The 15,105-nt window shown below is 42.3% G+C and overlaps 1 protein-coding gene across 6 annotated transcripts in view; it reads right to left on the bottom strand.

Annotated features, from left to right (window-relative positions):
• CCHR12.PART0H20orf96 (chromosome chr12.part0 C20orf96 homolog) overlaps positions 1-15,105 on the bottom strand; it is a 599,743-nt gene that overhangs the window by 253,976 nt on the left and 330,662 nt on the right. For all 6 annotated transcript variants that reach the window (XM_044090313.1, XM_044090315.1, XM_044090317.1 and 3 more), the window contains one exon: positions 10,493-10,594. In XM_044090313.1, coding sequence (XP_043946248.1) covers positions 10,493-10,594 — 102 coding nt within the window. The remainder of the gene's footprint in view (positions 1-10,492; positions 10,595-15,105) is intronic.

Below are 15,105 nucleotides of genomic sequence, written 5' to 3'. Positions count from 1 at the left end.
ACCGGGGATCTGGAAGTCCTCGACAGCACCCTCTCCACTACATCAAACGCCGAGGGCGAACCGCTCTCCCCTGGCTCCGAGAGCAGCCCCCTCAATTCCGATGCAGGGATCGGCGTCGGAGCCGAAGCGGTCGGACCCGAGAGGGAAGTGTGCTGTGACCTAAATGGTGCCGAAGACACAGTTCCCCCCACGGATCCAACGCTCGGCCCCGAGAGCTAGGATCCGACACACTCGAGGGTATAGTCGGCGTCGAAGTAACCAAGACTGTCGGCGCCGATGGATCCCCCCCGGGTCCAAAACGGCACGGATCCGAAGACTCTGAAATCCGATACCGGGTCAGAGAAGGTGCGATCGGGGTAAAGAAAGGGGCCGAGCACCCCCATCTGCATTTGAGCCTGCAGGAAATGACGCATCATCCATCCAAATCAGAGTCGGTCAAGCTTCTGGTGGATCTGAAGGAGGTCGCCGAGGCGGGCCTGGAGGGTCGCCTCGAGGACCTCGAGGGAGAACTGTACTCCTCTTCCGGCTCCGGGGAAAAGCAAGGAGAATGGAGCCGAGAATGAGGAGAAACAGAGGCCCTCTTAGCCGGACTAGGTACCTTAGCTGGCGGGGCTGAGGGATGAGACTCAGCCCGCCTTTTATGCCTGTGCCGGTCCTTATCTCTCCTCTTCTCTTTAGAAGAGGAAGAAGAGTCCCCCTCACCCTGAGAAACAGAGGGAGTTTCAGTCCTCAACAAGGGAGGGGGATCGGAATGCATGGAAGCCGCAGCCGTGACCGGTGCCTTAGAGGGAGAGGAGGAAGAAGAACTGGGGCAACAATCCCGCCTGGATTAGCTTGTTCCTCCTATCCCTAATATCCCGGGGGTTGAAAGCCGCACATACCTGGCAGCTCGTGGATAAATGGGCCATCCCCAGGCAAATAATGCACTGAGTGTGGCCATTGGCTCAGGACAGCTTATGATCACACTCAGTGCATTTAGAAAAAATGGCTTTAGGCCTTTCAGCCATCACACTACACACACACGCACTAGGGGGAGGGTTGAAAACAAATTTGAAGAAAAATTACCACAACAAAATTAAACTAAGTATACAAGTTGGTAATGGGGGCTAAACAATACACACACACACCAAAGAAAATATTTTGAAAAACGATTTTAAAAGTTTTTATATAACTGGAAATCTCTCACCCACGCCTAAGAGCTCATCTCTAGAAGCTGCTATAAGCCGCGGCAAACTAGATCTGAGGATGGGGGATGTGTAGCACGGGATTATGGGTAGGGGAGGAGCTAGGAGCTTGGATCTTTAGCTAGGTAAAGCTGCCGGCTCGGATCCAAGGACGGATCCGATACCCACAGGTTGTAGACCAAATGAAGTTAACCACTTCAGATCTAAAGTTACCAGAAAACTGAGAAGCAGCATGAAGAGTAAACGGGATTGAAGGGACAGCATTTTGAACTCTGACATAAAGGTTGAGAAATGAAGTTTAGGACACTTAGTTCCCACTTTCTTTGGCACCAGAAAAATTCTTCTATAAAATAATTTCCCTGTTTTACCGTGGTCTATGGTTATCTGACATATGCTGTATGACTGGAGGGAACAGTAAAAATTGTTTTGGGTATGGGGGAATCTACTGAAAAGGAGGAATGAACTCCCACTCCCATCTTTATTCTTGCTAAATAATTGTCAATACTCATCTGCCTGAGGCAATCTGATGTCACAGTGGACAATGAAGAGTAAGACTTTGGGAAAGAGTTAAAGGATTGCCAGGACGTGAAAAGAAAAGGGTGCAGAAGGAGTGGATAGTCATTCAGACATGTTGGACTGTCCTTGTCACTGGGAAGCTTCTCCTTCCTTTTTAAAGCCTCCTTGTCATTGCTTTTTGAAATTCTGAAGCACAAAAGTAGCAAGTCCAAACGCCAGCAAATAAAAGGCTAAAATTGCGAATTAAAGCAGCAAAACCTTCCTATTGCAGCCAGTCCATCAGTCGAGTGTGTAAACAAAGCCAGAAACCACGTAAAAAATCCCTTTAACGCAAGTTTAATTGTTAAAAAAGTTGCAGCGTTTTCGCCCGAGACGCAGCTCAAGCTTCCTCAGTACAAATGATTTACACCATCATAGTAGCAATTTAAAACATTAAAGCGCGGGCTTTTTACTGAATAAATTTTAAAGCAACACTAACCTTCTCTTTCCATGAACAACCCTACCAACCCGCTAAATGGTCCATGTCAAGTGTGGACCTACTAGCGGTAAAAAGAATAAACTAAGAATAACCCAAGGAGTAGGAAAATCCATATAAAAATAAAAATAAGTCAACTGCTAAGTGTTCGTTGGTCAAACAGAACGTAACATAACAGGACTGCGGCACTAAATGTGCGCAGCTCGCCAAGCTGTCCGCTTGTCTCTCCAACTAAACACAACACGTACTTGCTATAAAAGCATTCAATGTCAGTACATCCTTAGGATTAAACCTAACTTGGTACAGGTTTAAACATATAGTTAGGTACAATTTAAGGTAACAAATAATAGCTAACCTAAAAGTAAGCCCAAAGGCTTTGTTGAAGTGGATTTCACCCACTCCTTCTGCTTGGGGCCATCCACTTCCCCATGCCCCCCAGGGGAAAGCCCCTGGTCCGGGGTTGGGCTGAGGCAGACAACGTTTCTGATTTGAATGCAGCCACCAGAGAAGGGAGTCCCAAACTCTGCTCAAGGGAATCGGTGTTCAAGGGATGCAGCAAAAGTGACCACTGGACCTGAAGAGTCCATTGAAGAATTCTCATGCGCAGCCGCGCAAAGGGCGACAGACCAATGGCTGCCGCCATCCAGCCCAAAGCTCTCAGGACTAATTCCGCAGGTGGGGCTGGGGACTGGAGAATTGCCAAAACATGAAGAGACAAACTGCGCAACCTGTCTGTTGTTAGAAAGGCCTTGGAGTGGCGTGTATCTATCTTGGCTCCTATAAATTCCAGAACCTGCACAGGATGAAGGAACGATTTCTGAAGGTTCACAGTAATAACTAGACGCTGAGTAAGAGCCAAGGTATAATCCCTGGCCAAGCAGAGCTGATGCCTGGTGGAGCCGGTGAGGAGCCAGTCGTCCAGGTACGGAAAGACCCGAATGCCCTGAAGTCTCAGGTGGGCTGCGACCACCGCCATGACCTTGGTGAACACACTGTGGGCTGAGGTGAGGCCGAATGGAAGAGCCCTGAATTGATAGTGACTGGCTCCCAGCCGAAAGCGGAGGAACCTCCTGGATCGTCTGTCCATCAGAATGTGGTAGTACGCATCCTTGAGGTCTATGGAGCACATCCAGTCGTTCTCCCATAGGAAGAGGTGAATAGATTGCAGAGTGAACATCCGGAATTTCTCTTTGGGAATGAACAGGTTTAGAGATGACAGGTCTAGTATAGGCCTCAGTTCCCCCGTCTTTTTTGGCACTAAAAAGAACCTGCAATAATTTTACAATCTGGACTGGCCTGGGGGGACGTGTTGGATGGCTCTTTTTCCTAATAGCTTCAAAATTTCCGAAGCTGCCACCTCCCTTTGATCAGGTGGGACATTGGGGAGGCGTTTCATAGGAGGGAGAAGACTCAGAAAGGGAATAGAATAACCACTGGAAATAATTCGAAGCACCCACCGGTCCATAGTAATGGACTCCCAAGTTTGGAGGTGCTCCGACAGACGCCCCCCGACTGCCTCCAGAGAAGGACAGTCGGGTAAGCCCTCGGGGCTGTTGCGCGGGCCTCTCCGAGAAAGGTTCTAGGGACCTGAGATTCCTCGGCCCCCCCCTCTGCCTCTGGGCCCGCGTCCACCTTGTCCTCCTCTGCCTCTGAAGGACGAGGGGTCCGAAGCGGGACGAGACTGCTGTGATTTCCGGAACCACATCTTTTTTTGTCTCCTCTGGTTCCTCGAGAAAGACCGTTGGGGATTAGAGAAGCAGATCCTGACGGCAGACAGCATCTTCCCGTCTTTCTCGCTTTGGACCAGCATGTCGCAGACGGTCTTGCCACAGAGCGTAGAACCGTCAATGGGCGCGTTCACGAAGGACGCCTTGATGGGTTCCGCAAAATCGCAAAGGCGGAGCCAGGCATGGCGCCGCAGAGCAATGCCTGCTCCGCTGGCTCTAGCTGCTCCCTCCGTGGCATGAGAGAGTAGCCACATAGATGTGTTAGTAATAGATTTCAGAGTGGCCATGCGAGTCGAGAAGGTGCGTTTGTCCTCAGCCGCCATGGACTCCGGGGGGGCTCCAGCGTATTCCTTAATCAAGTCTCGCTGGAGTCCGATAATGTGTGCCATATAGTTCAGCGCCCTCACAAAGAAGGTAGCTGAAGCAAACATCCGCTTTCCAATGCGGTACAACGTTTGAGATTCCTTATCTGGAGGGTGGGCCAAGGAACTCTCCTGCACTAGTTCCTTCTTGGTGGCAGCTGCCACCACCATGGCATCCACTGGAGAACCTTTAGACTAAGCCAGCCTATCAGAAGGTGGACTAAGTATCTTGTCTAGCCTTCTGGGAATTGGCTCCATGGTGTCCGGCTCCTTCCAAGCCCTGGTGGTAATTAAGTCCACCAGGGCTCAGCCGGGGACACCCAAGAAGTAGATGGGCCTGCATTGAATGCATCCAGAAACACAGACTCGCCCGAGGAAGGTTTTGGGCAGACCACCCTCCTCTGATCCGCAACATTTCCATGATGTCTCCAAAGGAGACATCCTCAGGGGGTGACCCTGGGGAACCTTCCCCTTCCTCCAAATCTGTGTCCTCTGTGAGGGACTCAGGGGAGTCCAGGTGCCTCCTTTGCAATTCCGCTGAGGAACCTCCTCGGTGGGACTATCCGACGAGGGCTCACCCACAGGGTCTTGTTCCTCTAAGGGAACCAGCTGGAGCACCAATGCAGGCTGTCCCTGTGGCCGGATGATGGAGGACAGGCCCAAATGCGCAGGGGTGACGGATGGATCCGCAGCCCAGACCGGGGATCTGGAAGTCCTCGACAGCACCCTCTCCACTACATCAAACGCCGAGGCGAACCGCTCTCCCTGGCTCAGAGCAGCCCCTCAATTCCGATGCAGGATCGGCGCGGAGCCGAAGCGGTCGGACCCGAGAGGGAAGTGTGCTGTGACCTAAATGGTGCCAAGACACAGTTCCCCACGGATCCAACGCCGCCCCGAGCTAGGATCCGACACACTCGAGGTATAGTCGGCGCCGGCAACCAAGACTGTCGGCGCCGATGGATCCCCCCCGGGTCCAAAACGGCACGGATCCGAAGACTCTGAAATCCGATACCGGGTCAGAGAAGGTGCGATCGGGGTAAAGAAAGGGGCCGAGCACCCCCATCTGCATTTGAGCCTGCAGGAAATGACGCATCATCCATCCAAATCAGCGTCGGTCAAGCTTCTGGTGGATCTGAAGGAGGTCGCCGAGGCGGGCCTGGAGGGTCGCCTCGAGGACCTCGAGGGAGAACTGTACTCCTCTTCCGGCTCCGGGGAAAAGCAAGGAGAACGGAGCCGAGAATGAGGAGAAACAGAGGCCCTCTTAGCCGGACTAGGTACCTTAGCTGGCGGGGCTGAGGGATGAGACTCAGCCCGCCTTTTATGCCTGTGCCGGTCCTTATCTCTCCTCTTCTCTTTAGAAGAGGAAGAAGAGTCCCCCTCACCCTGAGAAACAGGGGGAGTTTCAGTCCTCAACAAGGGAGGGGGATCGGAATGCATGGAAGCCGCAGCCGTGACCGGTGCCTTAGAGGGAGAGGAGGAAGAAGAATCCGGGGGCAACAATCCCGCCTGGATTAGCTTGTTCCTCCTATCCCTAATATCCCGGGGGTTGAAAGCCGCACATACCTGGCAGCTCGTGGATAAATGGGCCATCCCCAGGCAAATAATGCACTGAGTGTGGCCATTGGCTCAGGACAGCTTATGATCACACTCAGTGCATTTAGAAAAAATGGCTTTAGGCCTTTCAGCCATCACACTACACACACACGCACTAGGGGGAGGGTTGAAAACAAATTTGAAGAAAAATTACCACAAAAAAATTAAACTAAGTATACAAGTTGGTAATGGGGGCTAAACAATACACACACACACCAAAGAAAATATTTTGAAAAACGATTTTAAAAGTTTTTATATAACTGGAAATCTCTCACCCACGCCTAAGAGCTCATCTCTAGAAGCTGCTATAAGCCGCGGCAAACTAGATCTGAGGATGGGGGATGTGTAGCACGGGATTATGGGTAGGGGAGGAGCTAGGAGCTTGGATCTTTAGCTAGGTAAAGCTGCCGGCTCGGATCCAAGGACTGATCCGATACCCACAGGTTGTAGACCAAATGAAGTTAACCACTTCAGATCTAAAGTTACCAGAAAACTGAGAAGCAGCATGAAGAGTAAACGATTGAAGGGACAGCATTTTGAACTCTGACATAAAGGTTGAGAAATGAAGTTTAGGACACTTAGTTCCCACTTTCTTTGGCACCAGAAAAATTCTTCTATAAAATAATTTCCCTGTTTTACCGTGGTCTATGGTTATCTGACATATGCTGTATGACTGAGGAACAGTAAAAATTGTTTTGGGTATGGGGGAATCTACTGAAAAGGAGGAATGAACTCCCACTCCCATCTTTATTCTTGCTAAATAATTGTCAATACTCATCTGCCTGAGGCAATCTGATGTCACAGTGGACAATGAAGAGTAAGACTTTGGGAAAGAGTTAAAGGATTGCCAGGATGTGAAAAGAAAAGGGTGCAGAAGGGGTGGATAGTCATTCAGACATGTTGGACTGTCCTTGTCACTGGGAAGCTTCTCCTTCCTTTTTAAAGCCTCCTTGTCATTGCTTTTTGAAATTCTGTTTGCCTAAAGCATTTTTTGTAAAAAGATCTTGAGTTGGAAAGACAGCTCTTACTGAACTTAGAGAAGAAGGGGTTGAAAAATCAGGGCCACTCCCTGGATTAATTTTCCTTTTTCATCAATTTTTTTTCAGGACTTCAACTGCAAGAGGGCCAATTAATATCTGTTTGTAAAGAGTAGAATTAAGAATTTCATCTTTTTTTACCAAATATTTTTTATAAAACTTTAAAAGAACACATTTTTGCAAAAATATATAAAAGTTATACATTTCAAACAAAAAGAAAAGTAAACACGATAACTAAACTGTCTATTAAAGTTCAAGAGTTTGTTCACATTTGGTAACTAAAGTTTGTAATTTCTACCAATGACCAAAATTCACAATACTTTTCCAGATCTCAGTCTCAATGCTGCCTTTTCTTTTTCACACAAAGCAGCAACTGACTTGTATAAAACTAGATCTCCACTTTTTGTGACTATCTTTCTAGCAATATTTAACATTGAATAGTACGTGACTGGTCCAAAATCAGGAACATAAACATTTTCAAGTAATGTAACCATCTTTAAATTACAACCATTACTCCATAAAGTTTTAAACAAATTATTAACTCCCTGCAAGAAAACAGAAACCTTTTTTCAATCTACAAAAATATATACAGCCAACCTACTTTAGTCTCTTGATTACATCTCCAACAATTTGAAGTTGCTGTCATCTTACATTTTGATAACTTATGAGGAGTGATATCAATTTTCTATATATTTCCACATATAAAATTTTCTGTATAAACTACGTCTGTCCAATTGATTTCAACATTAGGTTTGTGATTTCATTATTTCTAATTAATTAAAAGTATTACATTCTAAAAATTTCCAATAATGTTTAGCACAATTATTTTTTATTAAATTAAGTCATTTTATAACTTTAGAAAGATTTCCTTTGTGGGAAGTATTGGCAATTAAAGTACATGTTATATTCCCGGATGACTTAGGTATAGGGTTTTCTTGTTTACCTAAAGAAATCAGATAACCATATAATGTAGATCTTATTAAAGAAAGCATTTCATAAGGCTTACCTGCATTACCATTTTTTAAATCCAAAGGGGTAACAGATTAAGATTATTAAGTATGTTCATATTTTTCTAAATAAAACCATCTGCAAAATCAGAAGATTGTGCTAAGAGAAAGATAATGAATCTCCATTTACTGAGGATTTGTTTCTCTGAAATGGAATTTTTAAATATTTTAAAAGTTTACTTAACTTATGACGATTTTAGACTGTTGACAGGCTTCCCCTCAAAAGATAATTTTAGTAACCATAAAAATACATTATTATAAGTTTCAAGTTTGGTTAATGCATTATCACCAAATATGTTATTAATTAGTATTTATTGTATGTTTTTTCCAATGGTTACAGTACAATGGATCTAACCATAATATAATCATACTGGACAAAACTACTAAAGAATAAGACTCTAAATCAGGGAAATTACTTCCACCATATTCCCATGGTATAAGGTGACTTTTATGTGAAATTCTAGGTTTTCTGGATTATAATACAAATGAAATTAATATGTTTTCCATTTTCTAAAATTAGTTTCTTCTCTGGGATTAATGATGTTGATTAAAATAAGAAAATAATTTTCAGAAGTATAATCATCTTAATAACTGCTAACCTATTTTCAAATGAAAAGCAAAACTTACCCAATTGTTTTACTGGTTTTAGCATATCTTCAATAAGATTTTTTAAATTAGAATTAATGATTGAATAAATATTAACATTGTTTATTCCTTCATGATTGATTCTATTTTCCCCCAAGTGCATTTATAACTTTCTTTCAAAATGTGGTTGTTTTATTTGTTTATTTTTTTATTTAAAAAGTTTTTTTTTCATGTCACTGAATTTTATGAAAGAGAACTTTTGAAATAAACTGATCTCCAAGTAAATGAAATACTATATAAACCACTCAAAGGGAGCAGTTCTATGAAGAAAATAATAAGAACAAAGAAAAAGGATCTGAAAGTAGTAATTTTGAAAGGGTACTTGTGCTCGGTTTTAATTACAATTCTAAGGTATTTATTGTATATAGTAATTGGAATATTTTTAAATGTAACCTGAAAATGTTGGAAATATTGGATGACCAACTACATTTTGTATATAGAAAGTGGCAATTTTGTAACAGCAGGGAAAACTGATCTTCACAGCAAGTCATGGAAAGGCAAAAGAAAGTGTCATAACTGTAATTGGTGCGAGAATATGTTGCAGCAATCACACATACATTTAGAAAATAATATCTACCCCTATTGTCACCTTGAAAGACAGTAACTGTGGAACATCTTGGTTAGTGTATAATTCTCTTTGTTCAGCCTCTCCATCATTTTATACAGGGAAGACTGAACAAACATGTGGAAAATCGGTTTATGAATATAAAGAAAAACAATAATACATTGTGCAGACTTGAACTGCAGTATTCTAGTTTAAAAAGATTAACTTTGGTATCCTAGACAGGATTTCAAGGAACCAGAGAGGTGAATGGGAATCAAAGGAGGAATTTAAAGAAGTCATACTGCAATTAAAACTAAATGCAATAACACTAACAGGTTACATGATTCTATCTCCGTACTGACAATTTTAAAACTTCATGCTGCTAATGTTTAAGCTTGTTAAGACTGGTTGTAATTCTTACATGATGTATTTAAATTGTCCTTTTTATACAATCAGCTATTGCCAGCTTTTATTTAATGGCATTTACTCTTATTTATTACCATTTTAGTGCTAGATTATGATGCTATTTGATTGGATGTTATATGACGTGATGTAACACATTAGAATATTTATTTAAATGTGCCTCGAGTGGTGTATGGCTAGTTCTGATGGAAGTCTGTATCTATTTACATGTGAGAAAAAAATCATTCACCGTTTTATTAAGTAAACTTTTCACAGATTTTATTAGTGATTGTCCAGCGTTCCTTCACTTCTCTGACCCTTGAGGAATGGATTGTACTTTTTTACTAATGCAGAAACACAATGAGAATGACCCAAGGCATGACAAAGTTAAGGACAATTTGTAAAGGACAATCTGTGATGTTATTCACCCAGTTCATGTTGCCACTTGTGTGGAGCAATTCTGGTTAGAAGTCTCCTCTGCAGTATCACGGACTCGCTGATGCGACAGCATTCTGTTCACATTCATTACATTCACCCCACTGCACTTAATAAAGGATAGAAGCAACACGCTAAAGGTGCTTAACTCATTACAGCCGAGTGATGCCTCCAGGCGTTTCTGCAGTTACCTCCTACTGCTCCTCTAGATGTCGGATATTACTTGTTTATATTTGCATAAATAATTCCAAAACCATGCTATGTACAAGATATCAGAATATTTTATCTTGAAGCATACATGTTGGTAAACATAACTGTGTTGATATATGGCCTCTGTCAATGAGTATTTGTTAGAACTGTAAGGTGATAACTTAATTTTTCAAAGGCTCAAGCCACACCCACTGGGAGTTAAAGGTACACACTGAGAAGATCTGTACTGGAGGAAATGAGTTAAGGGGATATCTCTGTCCTAGCAAGCATGCAAAATATACACATAACTGTGTCTGAGCAGAGATTTTTTTTCATCTAGGTAAAGAGAACAAGATAAAAACTGAGGACTACTTACATTTACTATCTGATCCAACATATCTGCTTCTTTTAATTGAAATATGTCTATTTGTTTTTTCATTTCTGCTTGTACAAGCTGCTCAACATCTTCCTGTTCATCCTGTTGCAAACACAGATGCACAGCAATGTGTTAGAATTTCCACACAGTCTGAAAGAAATGAACATCAAAATTTATCACCAGTTCCATAAACTCGGACAAATATGAACATCTGCCAAAATACATCAGTGATTCCATAAACTTTGGCAAATGTTAGCATCAACCAAAGTTATATTTACAATAATGGACTTTAAAATGAGAAAAGGAATATAACAGAGTAGTTTGCGCATTTAAGCAGTCAAATAAAATGGAAAGGATTTCAATCTAAACATAACAGAAGCAATTGCTTAAGTGTTACAACAGTGCAACAGAAGCAATTAATATATTTTATGAAATGAAAAAGGAAACCAGAATATAGACTATCTGGTGACGGGGTGAAAAATAAGTTGCCATTCTTTGTCGATCAGTTTCCAACAATCCTGTGGATTGCTGCTGATCTCAGTGTCTTCAAATATGTACCCTGCTGCCATTTTAGGTGAACAAGGTTCAGCCTTTCATATATCTGACACCGTCACAAATCCCTGACTGGATATCCATTCCTCTCTCCTTATCTTCATCCTGTCTTTCACTCTTATATGATCAGATTCCCTAGGATCATACGGGTTACAAGGCAACTGAGTTGCTTGCACCCATCCTTAGACTTTGCCTCTCATTTCAAGGAGGGTCAGACCACTCATATCAGGGGTGAATTTAAGAACACTCATCCATTAGTCCACCTCCTTTTAAAGGCAGACAGTGCATTACACTGCTAATCTTGGACAGCGTGTTTGTTCCAAGGAAGGGGTAGGTGCTACATGACAAATCTGACCCTCCTCCTACTTTCATTTAATTGTTTTTGGTAGCTTTAAAACTATGGCCTTGTTATTAGCTGAACTGTTTGACTGATTTATTGAAATATAAGAGTTCTTGGACTATTGGATCCCTTATATCCCTATAAACAAGACACAGGTTTCTCCTAATGAGTCTATATGAAAAAAAAGTATATAGTTAAAGTTTCCAATCCTACTTTGTAGTTCAGATCTGTCAACCCCCTAATCTTTTTAGATAAAACCTCTGGGGACTTGTAAGGTATATCCAAACGGGGGCATTATACTCAATAATGGGTCTAATCAAAGCAAAGCACATTGAGATGAGGATTTTTTTTTTAATTTAGAAGAAACACCTTTTCCTATGAGCTTATGCAAGGTAAGAGGATTTCCTAACCACTGTTGCAATGTGATGGTCAAATGTAAGGGAAATGTCTACCCACAGGCCCAGGTCTCTTATGACCTTTCCATTTTGTAGAGGTGTGTTATCTATCCTATAAGCTGAATCTAGGGGTTGTTAGCAAATGCTACAATGTTGCACTTTTTGGCAATGAACGACAAGACCATTTTTAGTACACCAGCTATTGACAAGTGTAAGCTCATGCTGGAGTACATTTGTATCTGAAGGGGATTAAATAATAACTTCCAGCTTATAATAATCAGTAAACTTTGTTAATAATTGATCTTCATTTGATAAACAGAGATCTGAGAAGTAGATGCTGATCAGCAGAGGTCCCAGCATAGATCCCTTAGGAACTTCACTGGTCAACTTCATGCTCTCAGCGGATGTTCCCACTAATGTTACTGTGCAAGTGCTATCTCAAAGCCAGTTGATTAACCACCTAACCACATATGGGTGAGTCTGGAGCTCCTTCATAGTTAATTAGGTCAGTTATAATAAGTTATGTGGCTCTGCATAGAAGACTTGTTAGGCTGACATGTCTGTTATTCCTAGGGTCTGACAGGATAAGCTGTTAGGCTTTTGGATGAGGTATTCTTCACTTTGGAGAGCACCTTCCTTATATCGTGCTACATCTGGTCATTACTTCATAATCATTTTATTTTGTTTCTCCTTTAATCCAATCCTCAGTTAGGTTCATAGAACCTAGATGAGGTGCATAGGTTAGCACTAGGCTAATTGCCCTCGTGTCCCATTTTAAGTCTAGCCAACTATCCCATGTGAGAATTAAACCCTGCGCCTGGAGTTTGTAAAGTAAACACTTTAACCACTATGCCACATAACCCTGAGGTGAATAGTGCTAAACATGCCCTTGTGGAACGTCTCCAAAAGTTATTTAAACTGAGCCTGGTTCTCTCAGTCCCAGAAGTATGGTGTACAACACCAGTGATGCAACTCCATAAATATAGCACTACTACTGACTCCAGAAACTATAGGCCCATCAACCTAATGAATCTCATTTGTAAAACCATGAAACCCATTATATACGTATATGTGTGTACGCGGATCTACTTTCATTTGTCGAACGGCCATATAATGAAATTGCACATAGTCGATACCAACAATTGCAATTTAACAAAATGTCTGTATTTCGAAACTGAAAATAACGAAATATGTACTGAGCATGTTTGAGAATGCTCGGACTTCCTGAATTCAGATCGGGGAGGAAACCCAATGGTTTCTACTTTGAAATACTTCATTCAAACTAGAATATACACTTTTCAAAGTTTCAATGAGATCATGGTACAGTAAGTATTGCAAAATTACCCTTTTCTCCACTGTAGGGCAATCTCGGAGTTGTTGTATATAATTAGCAGGGGGGGTGGGGGGTGCAGCGAGGCACAGCTCCCCCCCCACAAAAACATTGAAAAAACATTGTCTCAACTATGTGCAATTTAATTATGTGGCCGTTCGATGAATGAAAGTAGATCTGTGTACTTACATACACATACATTACATACAGAGGCAATGTAACCTAGTATTGAGGAAATGTAGCTTTCCAGCCTTAAGAGTAGTGCACACTTACCATAAGGAAGAACAAATTAAAAAATAAAGGGAAAACTAGATGTAGATGAATGATACTAGCATAAGAATTACTAAAATAGACTGTCATAACTTCTAATGTCAGATTCATGTCAAAGATCACTTTGCATTCTTATTAAAAATAAGATAACAGAATTCAAGCTGTCATTACTTGTTTAAACCATGGTTTATTACGTAAAAACAAGAGATGAGGTTTTCATCCTTGTCAGAACTTCATCAGATCCAAGTTATAATATAACTAACAAGTACTACATAATTTTCTGCTTTCCATATACAAAGCTGTGCAAATTACAATGATGGCATTAATCCAACAGCACTTAAGCAGATCACATGCAATACTGTTTGTTATATACCATGCGAGCTGCACAAAATGCAAAGCAGTATCTGGCTCCAATCTGACTGGCTTCTAAGGAAAGATCAGAGTGAAACTGTTGAGTGCCAAAGCTCCCAGAGGAGTGGATGACTCCAAAATCCAGACTGTTGACCCCATTCAAAGAGCGACAGTCTCAAGCCCTAAGGACTGAGACATGCTCAGTTCCAACAATGCCAGGGTTGAGAATGCCAAGGACGGAGTCAGTGCCTGAAGCCACCAAGCTGTTCAAGTAGATGGGGGGAATGGCAGCATGGATGTATCTATAAATCCCAGAGACAAAGTGACTGAGGGAGGAAAAACAGCAGTTAGAGACAATACCTCAGGCAATGGGGCTGAGGAGGCTGTTAGGATTCCTACTTGTATCTGCACTTGCAAAAATGATCACATCAACTTTTTCAAGTCTGATGGCTTAAGGTTCTCAACTGATCTAGTAGACTGGACAGAAGATACCACTGATGGAGGTTTGAAGACTTCCTTCATCAGGTTAGATCTGAGGAATGGATACGAAGGATTAGCTCAGATCTGGGGTGTAGAAGTGGAAGACTCTGGGGAGAATTCTGCCAGAGCAATGGGTGAGAAATGGGTGTGCAACCTACCCATCGAAGCTGAAGGACTTGGATGTTTCCAAATCAGGCAGTACAAGTGATTGGGGCCAAACAGGCAGAGCTGGACCGGACAGTGTTGGAGGTGGATGCATCAAAGATTGGTGAACCTTCAGCACCAAATAACCCTCAGTAGATAAGGAGAACTGTGTGCGTTCCCCTTGCTCCTTCGATGGACTTCAGGCCCTTGTCTTCAGACCACTCCTTATCCCTTTTCTCTGACTGCTTAATAGAACGGGAAGACAAAGAGATGGCTGAAGGTAGGAACATCCCTTTTAAAACCAGTTTGGCCCTACGTTCATTGACTGCTCAGGACCCAAAAGCTGTACAGGCTGAGAAGTTCATCTCTAGAAGGGTGGCAACCAGACAATACACACATCAATAGTCATCATTCTGATGAAGTCCAATTTACTGGGATGAAAGTGCTCAATAAATTGTTAATTTTTGGCCGTTGGTGTTGTTTTTCCAGGTATCCAACTCCCCGTTGTGATTTTATTTAGTTTTTATAGTTTTTGTGTACACACAGCAATAGTGTTCATCTTGTGGAGGTAATTTGTACCCACATGCAGCACAATTTTTAAACCCAGTCTTTTCCTTTTCCATTATTTGCACTTACAAAAAATGAAATAAGCACTACCAAAACAGAAACTGAACAATATCACTCACCCAAGGTTAAACTATGAAATGCTACCCAACTATGTACTCGCACTACAATGAAGAAAAACAATCTA

Source organism: Protopterus annectens, chromosome 12.part0 (genome assembly GCF_019279795.1).
Source record: "Protopterus annectens isolate FY-2018-M chromosome 12.part0, PAN1.0, whole genome shotgun sequence".
Classification (NCBI taxonomy): Eukaryota; Metazoa; Chordata; order Ceratodontiformes; family Protopteridae; genus Protopterus; species Protopterus annectens.
Note: the sequence above shows the minus strand (reverse complement) of the source record. Positions and strands in the feature narration are given on the sequence as shown.